Source organism: Ornithorhynchus anatinus, chromosome X1, assembly GCF_004115215.2.
Source record: "Ornithorhynchus anatinus isolate Pmale09 chromosome X1, mOrnAna1.pri.v4, whole genome shotgun sequence".
Classification (NCBI taxonomy): Eukaryota; Metazoa; Chordata; class Mammalia; order Monotremata; family Ornithorhynchidae; genus Ornithorhynchus; species Ornithorhynchus anatinus.
In genome coordinates, this window is record NC_041749.1 from 116,158,675 (window position 1) to 116,178,721 (window position 20,047).

The 20,047-nt window shown below is 55.4% G+C and overlaps 1 protein-coding gene across 1 annotated transcript; it reads right to left on the bottom strand.

The window, feature by feature from the left end:
- Positions 1 to 11,947: 11,947 nt before the first annotated feature.
- S1PR4 (sphingosine-1-phosphate receptor 4) lies at positions 11,948 to 13,351 on the bottom strand. The gene has a single exon (XM_029051738.2). The coding sequence runs from the start codon at positions 13,173 to 13,175 to the stop codon at positions 12,003 to 12,005; it is 1,173 nt and encodes a 390-aa protein (XP_028907571.1). The 5' UTR covers positions 13,176 to 13,351; the 3' UTR covers positions 11,948 to 12,002.
- Between the last annotated feature and the right edge of the window lie 6,696 nt (positions 13,352 to 20,047).

Below are 20,047 nucleotides of genomic sequence, written 5' to 3' on the forward strand. Positions count from 1 at the left end.
CCACCCCGCAGAGTCGTGGGACACTGTGCTCCCCTTCCCACACACTCCGGAGTTGTGGGACATTGTGGTCCCCTGCTCCCCCCCCCCGCCCCCGGAGTCATGGGACATTGTGCTCCCCTGCTCCTCCCCCATCCCCTGGAGTCGTGGGACATTGTGGTCCCCTGCTCCCCCCCCCCACCCCGGGCCGTGGGACATTGTGCTCCCCAGCCCACCCACCCCCACCCCCGGACCGTGGGACATTACATCCCCAACCTCCCTCCCCCCACCCCCAACGCCCAGAAACAGCCATCCTTTGGGGAGCCCTCACTCCCTCCTCCCCTGAGATCTGACTAGAGGTGAATGATTTCCCCCGCCTCCCCCGCTCCCCGGGCAACATTGCCCTTGTTCTCAATGTGTTACTTTTAGCTGCTACCTGCGCCCGCACTTACTCACCCCACTCATGTTGCGTCGTTATCTACTCCTCTTCCCATGAGTTTCCTCTCCTCTGTCCCCCTTAACAGCTCCACCCTTCTCCAAATCGGCCATCCACAGAGCTCCCTCTGCCGCCTCGGAGACATTTGGGCCACGAGCCGCAGGACTCTCCTCGCCGCTAGCTTTTTTATTTTAATCTGATAGACCCATAGACAAGTCAACAATCGACCCTGGACATCACCCGCTTATTAATAATATTTTATTGTATCATATTACTATATTACCGCTATCGCATGTTATCTTAATTGTTCTCAGTGCTGCCACTTACCTCACTGACTTCACGATGACCTTCCACCCCCCCATCTGCCCCTCTCAATCCTCACCCTCCCCTTTCCCTCTCCCACCCACCCAGCTCTTTCCCGCACTCTCATCTGCCTCCTCCCCTCCTCTCCACCCCCTCCCTAGAATCCCACTTTACCAATGCCATCCCTCATCACCCTCCCTTTGCGCTCTTCCCCACCGAACCCCCTCCTCCCATCCCTTTCCCTTCCCTCTTCCCTGCCCACGTCCCATCCCAGTTCTCCTTTCCCATCGCCACCCTTCATCCCCCTCTCCCCGCCGAGGTACCCGCCATCTCATTCCCGTCCAAACCCTCCCCTCCCCCAGCTCCCTTCCCCCTCCCTCCTCCTCCCCCAAAGCTGCTGCCAAGTGTGGCCTATGGAGTCCCCGCTCCATTATAGATAAGCTCCCTTTCATCCTTGACCTGTTCCTTTCCCGCTCTCTCCTCCTCCTCGCCCTTATGGAGGGCTCCTCTGCCAGGCTCACCCCTGAGGATACGGTCTCTTCTGCTGCTCTCTACAGCGGAGACCTCTCCTTCTCCCACTTCCCCAGACTCACCGGGAAAGGAGGAGGAGGAGGTGTCGACTTCTTTCTCACACCCCAATGCCGCTTCCGCACTATTTCTCCTCCCCCTTCCCTCTCCTTCCCCTCCTTTGAAGACCATATAATTCACCTCTACCACCCCCTCCAGAGTCCAGAGTCTTGTAGCTGTCATCTACTGCCCCCCTGGTCCCACCTCCAACTTCTTTAACCACCTTGACCCCTTTCTCACCTTCCTTCTCTCCTTCTCCCTGCACACTCTGATCCTCGGAGACTTCAACATCCACATGGATGTACCCGGTGACCCCTCTGCCACCTGCCTGCTATCACTCCTTGACTCTGCCAACCTCCTGCTCCACCCCACCTCGCCCAGCCACCAACTTGGTCACACCCTCGATCTCATCATCTCTCACCGCTACACTATCTCTAACCTCACCAACTCTGAAATCCCTCTCTCTGACCATAACCTTCTCACCTGCCTCCTCTCTCACACCCCCTCCCCCTGCAAATCTGTATTACTCCCCCACAGAGACCTCCACTCTCTTGACCCCATTCGTCTCTCCCAAAGCATCACACCCCTCCTTGCCTTCCTAACCTCTCTTCCCACTCTTGATGATCAGATCACTGCTCTCAACTCCACCCTCTCTACTCAACTCAACTCGCTCACTCCCCTTTCCCTCCGACGCTCTTGCTGTACTAACTCGCAGCCCTGGATCTCTGCTTCTGTCCGCCTCCTTCACTCTTATGCTCCAGCTGCTGAGCACTGCTGGTGGAAGTCTAAGCACCAACCCAACCTTATTTACTTCAAATTTTTCCTTTCCTGCCTTAACTCTGCCCTCTCCTCTGCCAGGCAAAACTACTTTTCTTCCCTCATTGACACCCATGCCCATCACCCCCCCCAATTGTTCTGGACTTTTAACTCTCTCTCCTCAGGCCCCCTGTTCCTCCCCCTCCTCCATCCCTCACCCCCAACCATCTGGCCACCTACTTCATTATGCAAATTAACACTATCAGGTCTGAGCTCCCCAAAGTCACCCCTCCCCCTTCTCCATTTCCTCCACTCCCAACCCTCTCCCCGACTTTCCCATCCTTCCCTGCAGTATCCTCAGAGGAGATCTCCTCCCTCCTCACAAGTGCCACCCCCTCCACCTGTGCCTCAGACCCCATTCCCGCTCACCTTATAAAAACTATCACCCCTTCCCTCCTCCCCTCCTTAACTTCTATCTTTAACCACTCACTCTCCAATGGCTTCTTCCCCTCTGCCTTCAAACAGGCCCATGTCTCCCCCATCCTAAAAAAAAAACCCTCTCTCGATCCCACTTCCCCTTCCAGTTGTCGTCCTATCTCCCTCCTACCCTTCCTTTCCAAACTGCTAGAACGAGTCGTCTACACTCGCTGCCTTGAATTCCTCAACTCCAACTCTCTCCTGGACCCCCTCCGATCCGGCTTCCACCCCCTCCACTCCACCAAAACCACCCTCTCACAGGTCACCCATGACCTGCTTCTTGCCAAATCCAATGGCTCCTATTCTATCCTAATCCTCCTCGACCTCTCAGCTGCTTTTGACATTGTCGACCATCCCCTTCTCCTCTACACTTTATCTCACTTTGGCTTCACAGACGGCGTCCTCTCCTGGTTCTCCTCTCATCTCTCTGGCCATTCATTCTCGGTCTCCTTCGCGGGCTCCTCCTCCCCCTCCCATCCACTAACTGTAGGGGTTCCTCAAGGGTCAGTTCTTGGCCCTCTTCTGTTCTCCATCTATACCCACTCCCTTGGTGAACTCATTCACTCCCACAGCTTCAACTATCATCTCTAAGCAGATGACACCCAAATCTACATTTAATAATAATGTTGGTATTTGTTAAGCGCTTACTATGGGCAGAGCACTGTTCTAAGCGCTGGGGTAGATACACGGTAATCACAGTGTCCCACGTGAGGCTCACAGTCTACATTTCCTCCCGTGTTCTCTCCCCCTCCCTCCAGGCTCGTATCTCCTCCTGCCTCCGGGACGTCTCCACCTGGATGTCTGCCCGCCACCTTAAACTCAACCTGTCTAAAACAGAGCTCCTTATTTTCCCTCCCAAACCCTGTCCTCTCCCTGACTTCCCCGTCACTGTGGACGGCACGACCATCCTTCCCGTCTCACAGGCCCGCAACCTTGGTGTCGTCCTTGACTCAGTTCTCTCATTCACCCCACACATTCAATCCGTCACCAACACCTGCCACTCTCACCTTCACAGTATTGCCAAGATCTGCCCTTTCCTCTCCATCCAAACGGTTATCATGCTGGTTCAAGCTCTCATAATATCCCGCCTGGATTACTGCATCAGCCTCCTTTCTGATCTCCCAACCTCCTGTCTCTCTCCACTTCAGTCTATACTTCACTCTGCTGGCCAGATTATCTTTCTACAGAAACGCACTGGGCATGTCACTCCCCACCTCAAAAACCTCCAGTGGTTGCCTATCAACCTTCGCATGAAACAAAAACTCCTCACTCTTGGCTTCAAAGCTCTCCATCACCTTGCCCCCTCCTACCTCACCTCCCTTCTCTCTTTCTACTGCCCACCCCATACACTCCGCTCCTCTGCTGCTTACCTCCTCATGGTCCCTCGCTCGTGCCTGTCCTGCCGTCGACCCTAGCCTATGTCCTACCGCTGCCCTGGAATGCCCTCCCTCCTCACATCTGCCAAACTAACTCTCTTCCCCTCTTCAAAGCCCTACTGAGAGGTCCCCTCCTCCAGGAGGCCTTCCCAGACTGAGCCCCCCTTTCCCTCTGCTCTTTCTCTCCTCCCCATTCCCCCTTCTCCTGACCTCTGCTCTTCCCCCTTCCCCTCCCCACAGCACTGTGCATACTTGTATATATGATTTATTACTCTATTTAGTTAATGATGTGTAAATATCCATGATTCTATTTATCTTGGTATTTACACCAGACTACTTGTTTTGTTTTGTTCTGTTTTGTTTTGCTGTCTCCCCCGTTTAGACTGTGAGCCCGTTATTGGGCAGGGATTGTCTCTATCTGTTGCCCGAATTGTACATTCCAAGCGCTTAGTACAGTGCTCTGCACATTGTAAACACTCAATAAATGCGATTGAATGAATGAAAGAATCCCCATTTTACAAATGAGGAAACTGAGGCCCAGAGAGGTGAAGAGACTTATGTAAGGTCACACAGCAGGCCAATGGCAGAATCAGAATTAGAATCCAGGGCCCCTGACTCTCACTAGGCCAAGCTGCTTCCTTCTACATTAACTCTTTTGTAGCACTGAGCTCAAGGCCACGCACTCAGAGGATGGAGCATTAGGTTGGGGCAACCCACACGCTCCCAGCAGCAGCCCAACTCAGCCCCTCTGTAAACTCCTCAAAGAATATACCCATTTAAGGGTATAATTCATTCGGTGGAAGTCTGTGCCTGGGGGCTAGTTAGAGAAGAGACCAGAAAGCAGCAGGAAAGGAGTATGATACAGCTAGGCTCAGCCATAAGGCACGCACTCAGGGTCATACTGAGCAAGGGCGGGGTTGGAAGGGGAATAGGACAGGTGCTGGGAGCTGGAGGGACACATGAAGATTGGGTACCTAGCAAGGCTTGCTAGAAAGATGCCAAGAAGAAGCAGTGTGGCCTAGTGGAAAGAGCCTGGACCTGGGAGCCAGAGGACCTGGGTTCTAATCCCTCTTTTTCAACTTGTCTGCTGTGTAACCTTGGGCAAGTCACTCTGCTTCTCTGTGCCTCTGTTCCCTCATCTTGAAAGTAGGAATTCAATGCATGAGCTCCCTCCTACTTAGACTGTGAGCTTCACGTGGGACAGGGACTGTGTCCCACCTAATTAACCTCAGGGCTTAGTGCTTGACACATAATAAGCACTTAACAAATACCATGATTATTAAGATGGCAGCGTGGCTCAGTGGCAAGAGCCCGGGCTTGGGACTCAGAGGATGTGGGTTCTAATGCCGGTTCTGTCATTTGTCTGCTGTGTGACCTTGGGCAAGTCACTTCACTTCTCTGTGCCTCAGTTACCTCGTCTGTAAAATGGGGATTAAGACTGTGAGCCCCATGTGGGACAACCTGATTACCTTGTATCTACCCCAGCGCTCAGAATGGTGCTCGGCACATAGTAAGCGCTTAACAAATACCATCATCGTCATCATCATCATGGCTGAGGGGTTCAGGGGAGAGCAGTGATATTGTGGAAGCAGCGTGGTTTAGTAAAAGAGCACAGGTTTGGGAATTAATAATAATAATAATGTTGGTATTTGTTAAGCGCTTACTTTGTTCCGAGCACTGTTCTAAGCGCTGGGGTAGATACAGGGGAATCAGGTTGTCCCACGTGGGGCTCACAGTCTTAATCCCCATTTTACAGATGAGGGAACTGAGGCACCGAGAAGTTAAGTGACTTGCCCAAAGTCACACAGCTGGCAAGTGGCAGAGCTGGGGTTCGAACCCATGACCTCTGACTCCAAAGCCCGTGCTCTTTCCAGTGAGCCACGCTGCTTCCCTGAGCTAGGGAATTAGAGGTTGCGGGGTCTAATCCTGACTCTGCCACTTGTCAGCTATGTGACTGGGCAAGTCACTTAAGTTCTCTGTGCCTCAGTTACCTCATCTGTAAAATGGGGATTAAGACTGTGATCCCCATGCGGGACAACCTGATGACCTTGTATCTACCCCAGCGCTTAGAACGGTGCTTGGCACATAGTAAGCGCTTAACAAATACCATCATTATTATATTTTCCTCACTTTTAGATAGAGGATCCCAAGGGCTCAGGAAAGCCAGGAGATCACCTAGGTTTGGAGGGCCAGTTGACAGCAGGGTCAGGAATATTGCTGGCCGGTCTCCCACCCACGATCAGCAAATTGGCTGATGGTGAAACTCACTAAACTGTAGGCTCCTCAAGAGCAGGGATTGTGTCTATCAACTCTATCGTTTCATGCTCTCCCAAATGCATAGTACCATGCTCTGCACACAATAAATGCTCAATAAATACCATCAATTGATTAAGTGAGTGACTGATGGGGAGTGGGGTCATTTACCCTTTGGAAGCAGGAAGAAAATTGAGAGTGTCCTTAATGAATTGGGAAATGGTCGTACAAAAAAAAGATGGATTCCATATGACAGGGGCTAGGGAGTGAGCGTAGGGGGTGAAAAACAAACCCAAAAAAGGATGAGAAGAGAGATTGGCGGGTATAATTACAGAAGGAAAAAGACTGCATAGTCATCATCGAGCAGAAGCTAAATATGAGTCAGCAGTGAACTGCCGTTATTTAAAAAACCAACTTGTTACTGGAATGAATCAATAGGAGGATGATCTGCAATGACATAATCCTTCCACTCAACAACACTACTGGACAGACCACATTTAGCATCCTCCTGCATCCTGATTTGCTTACCACATTTTCAACAGGTCGTAGAGAAACTGCAGAGAAGAATAACAAAAGTAATCGAATGATTCTGAGGCGGAAAGGTGAGAGGCATTGAGGTGTTTAACCGGGAGAAGAAAAGGCTGAGGAGGGGCTGTCTTCCAGCCCGTAAAGTATTAGGAAAATGCTGGTCCGTTGAGGACTTAGATTAAAGCATCATATGGAAAGAGAGACAAGAGGGCAAAAGAGAAAAGAGCACCAGGCGAAGCAAACATTAAGGATCACAGCACAATAAGGCATGGGCTTTTTGGGTGCCCAGTAATAATAATAATAATAGTAGTTATTATAGTATTTGTTAAGTGCTTGGTAAATACAAAGTCATCAGGTTGTCCCACGTAGGGCTCACAGTCTTAATCCCCATTTTACAGATGTGGTAACTGAGGCACAGAGAAGTTAAGTGGCTTGCCCAAGGTCACACAGCAGAGGAGTGGTGGAGCCGGGACTAGAACTCACGTTCTCTGACTCTCAAGCCCATGCTCGTTCCATTAAGCCCCACTGCTTCCCCATTGCTTCCCTGCAGGGAAGTATGGCTGGGAATATGGATCCCACATCCATTTTTTTGGCCACACCCATGCTCATAGGTGAACTTCACTGTCATTGGTGTCAATCAATCACTCAATCAATTGATCAATGACATTTATTGTGCACTGACTGGGTGCAGAGCATTGTACTAAATGTTTGGGAGAGTACACCACAACAGAGTTGGTAGACATGTTCCCTGCCCACACAGAGCTCACAGTGTAGGGGGGGAAGCAGCTATTAATATGAATAAATAGCACTCAATAAATACAATTGATTGATTAAATATGATTAATACACGTGTGTACACATATGTATATATACATATATACCCAGTGCTTAGAACAGTGCTTGGCACATAGAAGGACTTAACAAATACCATCATCATCATATTTCTATATTTTATAGATATCTACATATAGATAGGTACATATGTACATGTCATTTTTGAATAGCAATCGATTGTATTTATTGAGCACTTACTGTGTGCAAAGCACCCTAATAATAATAATTATGGTACTTGTTAAGTGCTTAAGCGCCTGGGAAAATACAACAGAGTTGGTAGACGCATTCGCTGCCCAAAGCGAGCTTCAGTCTAGAGGGGATATATCTATAAAGTTTAATGTATATTTCTATAATGCACATATCTATAAATTATTTATTCATATTAATAGCTGCTTCCCCCCCTACACTGTGAGCTCTGTGTGGGCAGGGAACATGTCTACCATGTCTACCAACTCTGTTGTGGTGTACTCTCCAAGGGAATGGACCAGATGATCTGCCCAATAGTACTTCGCAGGTCTTTCCCCCACCTCAAAGTCCTCCAGCGGTTGCCCATCCATCTCCATATCACACAGAAACTCCTCTCCATAGGCCTTAAACTCCCCATCAGCCCTCTTCCCCCGTCCTTACCCTTGCTCTTCTTCCGCTACAACCCAGTCCGCACGCTTTGCTCCTCTAACGCCAACCTGTGCCTCCATCTCATTTCTCTCACTACCAACCCCTTGCTCACACCCTCCCTCTAGCCTGGAACTCCTTCCCCCTTCATAGCCGATAGACCACCACTCTCCCCATCTTCAAAGTCATATCTCCTCCCAAAAGCCCTCCTTGACTAATCGCTCATCTTCCCATTCCATCTTCCCTCATGACTGCATCATCTCTGCACTCGAATCTACGCCCCCACCTCCACAGCACTTATGTACACCTCTTTATATTCTTCCGCCTCCCTCTACCTGACATTTATTTTAGTGTCTGTCTTCCCCACTAGATTGCCAGCTCCTCGAGGGCAGCGGTGGGGTCTACCTACTCTTTGGGGAAGTCACTTAACTTCTCTGTGCCCCAGTTACCTCGTCTGTAAAATGGGGAATAAGACTATGAGCCCCACATGGAACAACCTAATTACCTTGTATCTATCCAGCGCTTAGAACAGTGCTTGGCACAGAGTAAGCACTTAACAAATACCAAAATTATTATTATTATTATTATTATCCTCTCCCAAGAGCTTCGTACAGAGTTCTGCGCTCGGTAAGCACTCGATAAATGCCACCGATCGATTGATTAGTTGCCGGATTAAATCCTGTTGCTGGCGATGGCGACTATCACCTCTCCAGGTTTCTTCAGCTCTGGGACGCTTGGGCCGCCTTGCTTGCTAGATCACGAGGCAGAAAGGATGGAGATTGTCCACGCAGCCTGGCCCAAACCTCTCAGTTCCCTCTCCAGGAGACCATGCGATAATGACATTCGCCCTACCCTCAACTCCTCAGCACTTACGTCCATATCTCTAAATGGCGTCTTATAGATTATTTATATCTAGTAATATCTGTCTCCCCCTCTAGACTGTAAGCTCTTTATGGGAGGGAAAAGTGTCCTCCAGCTCTGTTGTGTTGTACTTTCCCAGAGAAGCAGCGCGGCTCAATAGAAAGAGTCCGGGCTTGGGAGGCTGAGTTCATGGGTTCGAATCCCGACTCTGCCACTTGTCAGCTGCGTGACTGTGGGCAAGTCACTTAACTTCTCTGTGCCTCAGTTCCCTCATCTGGAAAATGGGGATTAATTATGAGTCTCACGTGAGACAACCCGATTCCCCTGTATCTACGCCGGCGCTTAGAACAGTGCTCGGCACATAGTAAGCGCTTAACAGATACCATTATAATTAAGTGCTCGGAACAGTGCTCTGCGCGCAATAAGTGCTCAGTAAGTCCTGTCGTCGCTGACGATGATGATGATGATGATGATGACGACGACCAGGAGCTGGGTATGGGAGCTCAGTCTGTTTCTGAGTAGCCCCCTCACCCTTGGCCCCCCAAGAATGGATGTGAGAGATTACAGCGGTGTCCACCAGGGGGCACTGATGATAGCGAGCCTTGACATCAACGGTCGGATGCCGCTAAGCTTCCCCAGCAGCCAAGAGGGCTGCTTTCACCCAATCTGGATCTCCTTGTGGATCTGAACTCCTCGGTGAGCCTCAGTAGAGCACAGTGACAAGGCCTGACTCTCCCAAGCCTCTGAGATAGCAGACACGGAAAATCCTCATTCTGCAAAGTTCCAGAAACCTTAAACTGCCGCCACTCCTCTCCCCCTCTGCCCTGGCCCCTGCCGAGCACCATGAGAGATGGGCCAGGGGCTACTGGGATGGGCCTGAATTTGCTGAGCCCTATGGGGTGGGAGTTGAGGGTGGGGATTGTTGGGCTGAGAATTCCTCCCTCCGGCACCCAGGAGCGACCGAGGGAGCATCACGATCCGTGCAGAGGTGGGAGAAGGCAGGGACCGGGTTGGGGATCGGATCGGAAAGCAGGATCGGAGGTATGGCCGGGAGGGAGCAGAGAACGGAAGGGACTAGAACAGGACTGAGCGGCATCGAGGGGAACAGAAGTGCTGGAGAGAGATTCCAGACTGGGTTTGGTTCCAAAGCATCCTGGGCCGCAGGCAGATAAGGACCCGAGAGAGGGGACTTGGGTATGGGCGGGGCCGTTAGGTGGCTGCTTTGCCCTCCCCCTCCTCTCGCCATGGACTGGCTAGGAGGGGGAGGCCAAAGGCCCCCTGGACCCGAGGCTCAGGACCACATGTGGAGGGGGGGAAGAGAAGCAAGAGGAGAAGGGGCTCAGGCTGGGAAGCCCTGGATGGCCCCTTGGGGAACCAATGCCCAGCTATGTAAGAGAGGGTCCTCCCACTCCCCCTCCCCAACCACCCCCACACACTCGCGCACGCACACACACACACACACACATTCTCACACCCACACTCGCACCCACCCACACTCACACAGGGACAGTGACTGAGGGAGATTGTGCAATCTCCTTCCCCAAAGGGATTTAAAAATAGGAGCGTTGTTCCTCCGTTGGGAGGATTTTAAGGCAGCTTTGCCCGGAGGCCGGGGGGACGGTCTCTTTCAGACATACGGCCTCACATACGGACACAAGCACTCGCCGTTAAATACAGAGACACGCACACACCACATATGGACGCACACTCCCAGACAGAGACACAGGTATACACACTCACAGACGTGCACGAACATATTCATGGACATGAACCCACACACAGACCCACAATTCAATTCGGTAATATTTATTGAGCCCGTACTGGATGAGAGCGATGCACTAGGCTCTTGTGAAAGTACAAGAGAAATTAAAGGCACAGTCCCTGTCCCTGAGGAGATGACACCCATACTCGCACCCACTCGTACACACTCACACGCCCACACACATTTACACACACTCTTCCCCGCCTCCGTTGCCACCAGCCACATAATACCGATATCACAGTCCCCGTCGCCACCCCCCCGCCCCCCGCGCATCCCCCCTCTGCTAGCGCCTCCTTCCACAATGGGCTCCTTGGCCACGTGGTTGCCTCCCGTGTGTCCCCGGGGGGGTCTGTTCTCCCCTGCAAGCCTACCCCGCCACCGTACCTCAGTAGGGCTCCCATATGTCCCTGAGGAGATGACGCCCATGCTCCTACCCACTCACACCCACTCACACAGCCGTACCCACCCACACCCGCACACGTCCACGGGCACGCTCTTCCCCGCCTCCGTTTCCACCAGCCAGATAATACCAATATCACAGCCCCCCTCCCCCATCCACCCACTGCCAGCGCCCCCTTCCACGACGGTCTCCTTGGCCACGTGGTTGGCTCCGGTGTGTCCTCGGGGGTCTGCTCTCCCCAGCAAGCCCACCCCGACTCCCGTACCCCAGCAGGGCTCCCGTACGGAGGCCCCCCGTTCGGGGTCCCTGAGCCCACCTGATCCTCCAGGTCTCGTTCTCCCCCCCCCCCCCCCCCATTCCCACCGTCAGAGCCAGGGATGGGACTGAAAGAGAGACAGCAAGGGGGTGGGGGGTGGCCACCTTTCGCCGTCCTTCGAGGAACCCTGGATGTGGAGGCCGGAGGAAATGGTCCCCGGCCGAGTCTCCTCGTCCCTCCCCGCTCCCGTCGGGCCTCCCCCTCCCCCCGCGCCCCGCCCCGTCCCCGCGCGTCCCCCGGCGGTTCCCTCCCCCCTCCCCCGCCCCGCCCCCGCGGCCCAGCCGGAGCCCGGAGGAGGGTCGACCCCGGCTCGGGGCCTCCGGCCCCTGGGCCCCGGGCCGGTTCCCGAGGCTCGCGTGGTGCAACATCCTTTCGGGCAGCATCCTCGTCTTCTGGCCGGCGGTGCCAGCTGCCCGCTTCCTTCCTTCCTTGCAGCTTCGGGGCCGGCGGCCGAGGGCGGCCCCAAGAGCGGCCCCACCCGGTCCCGCTCGGGCGGCCGCGGCCCCCGTGGCCGGCCGCGGCCCCATCGCGCCCCCTGGCGGCGATCAGAGGCTGCGCACGCTGGAGATGCTGGACAGGGGCTCCCGCGGGCGCAGGCTGAGGGAGTGGGAGGCCCGGAGGCTGTCCCGGGGCCGCAGGGAGCTCTCGGTGGAGGAGCCCGAGAGCACTAGGGCCCCGCCGGCCCAGCAGTCCCCGGGGCCCAGCCAGCCGGCCCGCAGGCAGCCGGCGCAGAGGAAGCCCAGCACCGCCCGGCGCACCTCGAGGCTGCGGAAGGAGTAGATGAGGGGGTTGACGGCCGAGTTGAGCACGGCCAGCGTCAGGATCCAGTCCATGCCCCGCAGGTACTCCCGGGCCCAGGCGGCCGAGCCGAAGATGTCGGCCAGCAGCAGGGCGAAGAGCGGGCCCCAGCACACCAGGAAGGCCACCAGGATCATGAGCACCGTGGTGAGCAGGCGCTGCGACTTCTGGCGGCCCCGGCCCCGGGAGGCCGGCTGCCCCGTGGCGCGGACCAGGCGGAAGATGGCCCCGTAGAGGAGGAGGATGCCGGCGAGGATCAGGCTGAAGATGACCACGCAGAAGAGGATGTACCACTTGGAGTAGAGGGGCAGCAGGTTGGAGCAGTTGGGGAAGTCGCACAGGCAGTTCCAGCCCAGCAGGGGCAGCAGGGCCAGCAGCAGGGCCAGCAGCCAGCAGAGCCCGATGAAGCCGTACACGCGGACCGTCTTGCTGGCCACGTTCTCGGCCACCGGGCGCACCATGGTGACGAAGCGCTCCACGGCCGTGAAGAGCAGGCTGAAGGTGGAGGCGGCCAGGGCCATGAAGAGGACGCCCTCGCGCAGGAACCACAGGTAGGGGGTCAGCCGGAAGGTGTGTCTGCCCGACAGGACGATGTTCACCAGGTAGGCCGCCCCGGTCAGCAGGTCGCTCAGGGTGATGTTGACGATGCAGTAGTAGACCCAGCGGCGGGACCGCATGCGGGTGACGATGGCCAGCAGCACCAGCAGGTTCTCCAGGACCACGAGGCAGCTGGCCGCCACGAAGACCCCCAGCAGGGCGTTGTCACCCCCGCCGCTCCCCTCCTCCGGCGCCCGCCGGGCCCCCAGCCGGCCCGTGTGGTTGTAGTGCTGGAGGATGACCAGGTTGGACTGCTCGCCCTCGGCCAGCTGCAGGCAGGAGGCCCGCTCCCCGAGGGGCGGCGGGGACCCCGAGACGTTCATGCCCGTCCGGGCCCCCACCACGGACAGCGGAGGAGCGCGTGGGGGGGCCGGGGCGGGGAGGAAGAAAGGAAGGGGGGACGGCTGGCTTGCGACGACGGCCGGGGCCCAAGAGGACTGCACAAGTTCCACCGGCTCAGGGTGGAGTCTCACCCGGTGAAGGGTTTCCTGTTATTTGACATTTCCTGTTGTGAAGAGGCGAAAAGTCAGTGCCCCCAAGGGCGGAGGGGTGCTCCCGGGGGTAGGGACAGCTTTACCCCCACACCCCGACCCACCCGCCCCCTCCCTCCCTCCCTCCGGAAGGGGCTCTCGGGAGGAGCGGGGATGGCGGGGGGGAGGGAGACCTGGGGGGGGGGGGCCGGCTTGGGTGTGGGGTCCCAGCGGGGCTCTGGGGGCTCCAGAGCACGGGGAAGTTGGGGATCGAAACCTCCCCTCCCCCTCCAGGCCGCGCAGACCCACCCTTTTCATACAAATCACCTCCCCCACCGCGCACACCGCACCACCCCCACCCCCACCCCGAAGTGAAGGCTGAGGGGGAACCGAATGTCGTCCTTCAAGTCTCCAAAGGGGGTTTTCGGGGAGGATGCCGAGCAGCTGTTCTCCCTAGCCGTCCGGGATCCGACGAGAGGAAATGGGATTCCACCGCAACGACGGAGAGTTGGATGAGATACGGGGAAGAGCTTCCTGATGGTCAGCAGGGAGGGCAGGAAAGGGGAGGTGGCTCGCCGCCGGATCAGACCACAGAGGGAGGCTGTGGAGTCTCCATCGCCGGAGGCCCTTCGAAGCAGAAGGGGTGCCCGGCTGTCTCGGAGGGTCTGGATGTTCCCCTGTCCCCGGGGGGGTGGACCCGATGACCTCTTGAGGACCCTGTTGCCTCTGGGAGTCCATGAGTCCAGGATGCTCTCTCTCTCTCTCTCTCTCTCTCTCTCTGCTCTTCACGGGGCAGGTTTGCAGGGGGCCGGCCCTCGGTGCCCACCCCACACGCCCTACCAGGCAGCCCCTTCAATCAATCGCGGATACTTATCGAACGTTTACCGTGTGACGAGGGCTGTGCTAAGCGCTTGGGAAAGATGCACTACAAGAGAGTAGGTAGACAGGATCCCTGCCCACGAGGAGCTTACAGTCCACGGGGGAGAGACCGACATTAAAATCGACCGCGGAGAGGGGAAATTGTAGCGAATAGGAATATCTAAAGAAGAACTGGGGGACCGGGGTGAGGAGCAGAGTGTTTAAGGGGTACACAGCCAAGTGCGCGGTCAACTCGACCAGGAAAAAGGGCTTCGTCTGGGAAGGCCCCTAGGGGGAGATGTGATTTTAGAGCGGTTTTGATGGTGGGGAGAGTGGTGGACTGTCGGACGTGAAGGGGGAGGGACTTTCAGGCTCGAGGAAGAACGGGGGCAAGGGGTCGGCGGTGGGATAGAGGAGAGCGAGGTACCGAGAGCAGGTTGGCTTTAGAGGACCCAAGTGAGCGTGCTGGGCCGTAGTAGGAGATCAGCAAGCTAAGGTAGGAGGGGGCAAGGTGATCGAGTGCTTTAAAACCAAAGGTGAGGAGTTTCTGCTCGATGTGGAGCTGGATGGGCAACCACTGGAGGTTACCGAGGAGGAGGGCGAGGTGGACTGAACCGTTTGTGGAGAGTGAAGAATGGACTGGAGTAGGGCGAAACAGGAGGCAGGGAGGTCAGCGAGGAGGGTGACACTGTAGTCGAGGCGGCAAATGCAAGCTTCCCTGAGAACCACAAAAGGGAAGTTATGGAACCTAAGCCTCCCCCCGCTCGCTCTTCACCCCATTTGAGGCCGGACCTCACCCCAAGTCAGGGAGGTCTTGGGTGGGGAGATCCACTGGCCAGCAGGGGGCCCTGAAAGGCAAAGAGCTACCGCTCTCCCAGCTGCCCCCCATGGATTGACCAAAGGCGCTCTCGGGGCATCGTGTGGCGGGGCCAACGTCAGCACGCCTTTCAGAAGTTGGTGGCTTCTCTCAAAGGTGGCTGGGTCCCGCCCTTCTCAAAGAGGGCGGCGAGAGGAGAGGGATCCATCAGCAGGGGGGTACGTCGGCGTCACTCCTCTCAGGGTCGCGCCCGCGGAGTTGCCGGTCCTCTACCGGTCTCGACTACGGGAGGGAGAGTCAAGCGGAGGCCTACCCAGTCCATTCCTAGCTTGGCCTGTGGCCAGCGAGTGGAAGGCAATCTGCTACACGTCAAAACTCACCTGTGCTGGGCAGCAGCGGCGTGGGAGAGAGTCAGGGCGGAGACTCAGGTTTACTTCGTGGAAGGAGGCGACGGTAAACCGCTTCCTAATTTTGACCAAGAAAATCCTACGGATAGGCTACCAGAACGATTGCAGAGGGAGGTGGGGCGTTCTGGGAGAGATTCATTCATTCTTTCAATAGTATTTATTGAGCGCTTACTATGTGCAGAGCACTGTACTAAGTGCTTGGAATGAACAAGTCGGCAACAGGTAGAGACAGTCCCTGCCGTTTGACGGGCTTACGGTCTAATCGGGAGAGACGGACAGACGAGAACAATGGCAATAAATAGAGTTGAGGGGAAGAACATCTCGTAAGAACAATGGCGACTAAATAGAATCGAGGCGATGTACATTTCATTAACAAAATAAATAGGGTAATGAAAATATATACAGTTGAGCGGACGAGTACAGTGCTGAGGGGATGGGAAGGGAGAGGGGGAGGAGCAGAGGGAGATGGGGGGAAAAGAGGGTTAAGCTGCGGAGAGGTGAAGGGGGGGTGGTAGAGGGAGTAGAGGGAGAAGAGGAGCTCAGTCTGGGAAGGCCTCTTGGAGGAGGTGAGTTTTAAGTAGGGTTTTGAAGAGGGGAAGAGAATCAGTCTGGCGGAGGTGAGGAGGGAGGGCGTTCCAGGACCGCGGGAGGACGTGGCCCAGGGTCGACGGCGGGATAGGCGAGAACGGGGGACGGTGAGGAGGTGGCCTGCAGAGGAGCGGAGCGTGTGGGGTGGGCGGTAGAAAGAGAGAAGGGAGGAGAGGTAGGAAGGGGCAAGGTGATGGAGAGCCTTGAAGCCTAGAGTGAGAGTGGAGTGGAGAGATGTGTCCATGGGGTCCTAGAGTGGAGAGATGTGTCCATGGGGTCGCTGTGGGTTGGAGGCGACTTGACAGCACAAGACGAGACGAAGGTTGGGGTTTCGGAGTTGAGCTGCTCGGGGCCTGCGGCAGCCGGGGAGGAACGGCCTTTGCGGGGAGCCGGGCGGGGGGAGGGGGGTCACAGGAACCCGGCAGCCGGGAAAATCCCGCATGGGATGTCAGTCCATTGCCCTGTGTGCACAGTGGGATGGGCCTTGCCCTGCTCCATCCTGCCTTGCCCCAACCCCTCCTCCCTATTCCCTTCTTCTCTCCCTCCCTTCCTCCTCCTCCTCCCCATCTCCATCTTACCCTGCTACACCCCATCTTCCAGCTTCCAGCTTCCAGACGGTCCCCCCCACAGGCTCCCTCTCACTTAGCTGCTCTTGCTCCCTCCCCGCCCCAACCACCGGCTCTTCCCTCTCGTCTCAGTTCTCACATCTCCTACCTGGTGTGTACACCCTTCCCCTGCCCGGGACTCCCTCATTCAATCAATCAATCAATGATATTTACTGAGGGCTTACCGGGTTCTGAGCATTGTATTAAGTGCTTGGGAGAATATCTCCCACCTCAAATCTGGCAAAGCAAAGCCATCCCCTCCATCAAAGTCCCCTAAAAATCCACCTCATCCAGGAGGCCTTACCTGGTTGATCCCCCACCTTCCCGATCAGGTTCCCCCAATTCCTCTCCTCCTTCCCCAGACCCCTATGTTTGCTCTGCACTGCCTCCTTCTGGGATCCTCTTCCTCATCTCAGCAGCTCCAGTGCCCCAGAATCCCAGGCTGGTGCAGTGGGAGGGCGCAGAGGCCCCAGCCAGCCCCTTCTCCCCTCCAGCCCCAGAAAGCCTGTCCCCTGCTTGGGCCCCTCCTGCCAGTTCCCTCCCGGGCAGCAGAAGCAGAAACAGAACTGAAAAGGGAAAGTAACATGTCCATCTGCCAGGTGTGACTGTTTGTTCCCAGCCTGGGGCTCTGCAAAAGTTTGGTGGGGCTTCTGAGAGTAATACTCCCCTCAGGTCAGTAACTGTGGAGAACCCTCTGGGGGGCAGGGAAGTCACAGCCCAGGAGGGAGAACCCAAGCAACACTTCGGGAGCAGAGCAAGACCTGCCCAGTCAACCACCTCTAGAGACACAGATCCTAGAAGCAAACAGGTTGCCTTCATCCTCCCTTGGGAAAGAAAGTGCCCCAGGATGTTAACCAGGACGCTTGGGCCAAGAAGTATACCACTAAGCCGTATAAGTACCCTTGATTGAAAGGGCAGGGCCTTGTGGCAGGGAGGGTAGAACAGGACTCTCTCAGTTGTACAGTATGCTCTCCTCTCTCTCGCTCTCTCTCTCTCCCCAGTGAGCCTTCTCTCCTTTTGAATGAAGCAACCTCTCTAAGCCCTCCCCTTGACCATAACACTTGAGAGCAGGGATGTTGAAAAGTGGGACTGTAGGATCTTCCAAGTTTGTAAGGGCCACCCCGCCCCTCACCATCAGACCTGAGGAAGCCTGAAATTGGGTGGGGGCATGAGTCACCCTGCTGCAAACTGAGCCAGCTGGGGACCCATGCACGAGGCCAGCCAGGCCTTCTCCCCTGCTAGGAAGTCTTCTCAGATTTACCCCTGCACTCTCCAACTTGCCAGTGCACTCCAGGACTCTCTCCTTCCCATCACCTCATTCCCTCCAAGGAGGCATTAAGACCCTTCCCTTCCTTGGACCCTAACTCAAGAGACCCAGACAACAGGAAATGCCTTTTCAGGTGGTTCTTGAGATTCTACTCCCCGCTCCTTCCATTTCTCACAAATCTGGCAGGCCCCTGAGCAGTTATGCAGGGTGGAGCCAACCCGAAATCTAAAAATGTGTCATCGAGCATCTATTGATTTTTTTAATACCGGTCATCCATTCTTCTGAGGTTCTATGGGCCGAGGCTGCTGAAGGTGCTGCTGAGTTTCATGTCATGCTTTAGCGACTCAGCATGCCTTTCCCAGGCTTCCAACACTATCTGGTTGTCTTGCGTGACTTCAAAGTCAGGCCCCAGGGAGACAGGTCCAGTCATGGTAGGTTAAAATAGTCTCGTGCAGGACGACAATTGTTAACGCGGGGCGGAGACGGAGGTTTTTTTTTTAAATAGTATTCATTAAGTGCCAGGTACAGGTACTGTACTAAACGCTGGGATAGATTCAAGCTAATCAAATTGGATACAGTCCCTTTCCCACATGGAGCTCACAGTCTTAGCCCCCATTTTATAGATGAGGTAACTGAGGCACAGGGAAGTTGCAACCCGCCCAAGGTCACATAGCAGACAAGTGGTGGGAGCTGGGATTAGAACCCAGGTCCTCTGACTCCCAATCTCATGTGCTTCCCATGAGGCCAGGCTGCCCTGCGTTGATGCCGGGGGCGAGGGTTGCTGGTGGGAAGGGGGCCAGGGGAGCCTGGAGTCTTGAAGGGAAGCCTGTATGAAAACGGGGCCAAAAAATAACAATAATAATAATAATATCTGTTAAGCACTTACTATGTGCCAAGCACTGGACTAAGGGCTGGGGTGGATACAAGCAAATGGTTTGGACGCAATCCCTGTCCTGCGTGGGGCTCACGTTCTCAATCCCCATTTTACAGATGAGGTCACTGAGGCACAGAGAAGAGAAGCGATTTGCCCAAGGTCACACAGCAGACATGTGGCAGAGCCGCGATTAGCACCCATGACCTTCTGACTCCCAGGTTCGTGCTCTATCCACTACACCATGCTGGACCCTAGGGAGCCAGAAAAGGTTGAGAGGCAGCATGGCCTAGTGGATAGAGCCCAGGCCTGGGAGTCAGAAGACCTGGGTTCTCAACCTGGCTCTCTCGCTTGTCTGCTGCGTTACCTTGGGCAAGTCACTTCACACCTCTTTGCCTCGCTTACCTCATCTGTAAAATAGGGATTAAAACAGTGAACTCCATGTGGGACATAGATTTTATCTAACTCGATTATCTTGTATCCATCCTAGCGCTTAGTATCATGCCTAGCACATGGTGAGCACTTGGCAAATATCAAAACAAAAAATTAAAAAGTTGAGAAAAGGGGAGAAAGGGGGAAGGGGACAAAGGAGAAGAGTGGAGGGGGAAGGTATCGGAAAAGGGAAAAAAGCTGGGAAGCAAGGTGGGGAAAGGGGAGGTGGGGATGGGCGTGAGGAGGGGATTTGCTTTTGCCACCGTCCCCGGCCATCCGCTGCCTTCCCCTCTTGTCCACCGGCTCCCAGGCTATGCCAGCTGCCGGCGTTCTTGGAGGGTGAGAGGGGGTGACCTGGGGGAGAGGGGGGAGAGGGCATGTCCCACAGTGTCCTTTGGATGGTGACACCCCAAGCAGTCACCAGGGGCTGGCTGGCTGATTGTGCCAGGCCTGAGCCGGAGATGGTGGGGCTGGGGGCCTAGTGGCAGCAGCGAGCACTGGGGAAGGACGATGAGTGTGTTCTCCCCAGGGCTGCCCCCATCCCCTCCCCCTTTCATGTCTAGCACCCCTGGTTGAAAAATCTAGGCTCTCTCCCACCCAGCTCCCAGCCCAGCCCAAAGCGTGAGCCTTCTACCTTGCAACCTAACCTGGCTCCCACGCGACAGGGCTGCTGATGGGGGATGAGTCATAACGGAGGGTTTTTCTCACCATGGCAGGACTTGGAGTCCCAGCAGAGCTGTTCGGGCATCTCCACAGACCTAATCAGTCAGTCAGTGGTATTTATTGAATGCCTACTATGTACAGAGCACTGGATTAAGTACCTGGGAGAGGACAGTACAACAGAGTTGGTAGACACATTCCCTGCCCAAAAGGAGTTTGG

Bases quoted from the DNA above. Each gene is read 5' to 3' on its own strand.
- S1PR4 (XM_029051738.2), bottom strand. From the start codon at position 13,175: ATGAACGTCTCGGGGTCCCCGCCGCCCCTCGGGGAGCGGGCCTCCTGC.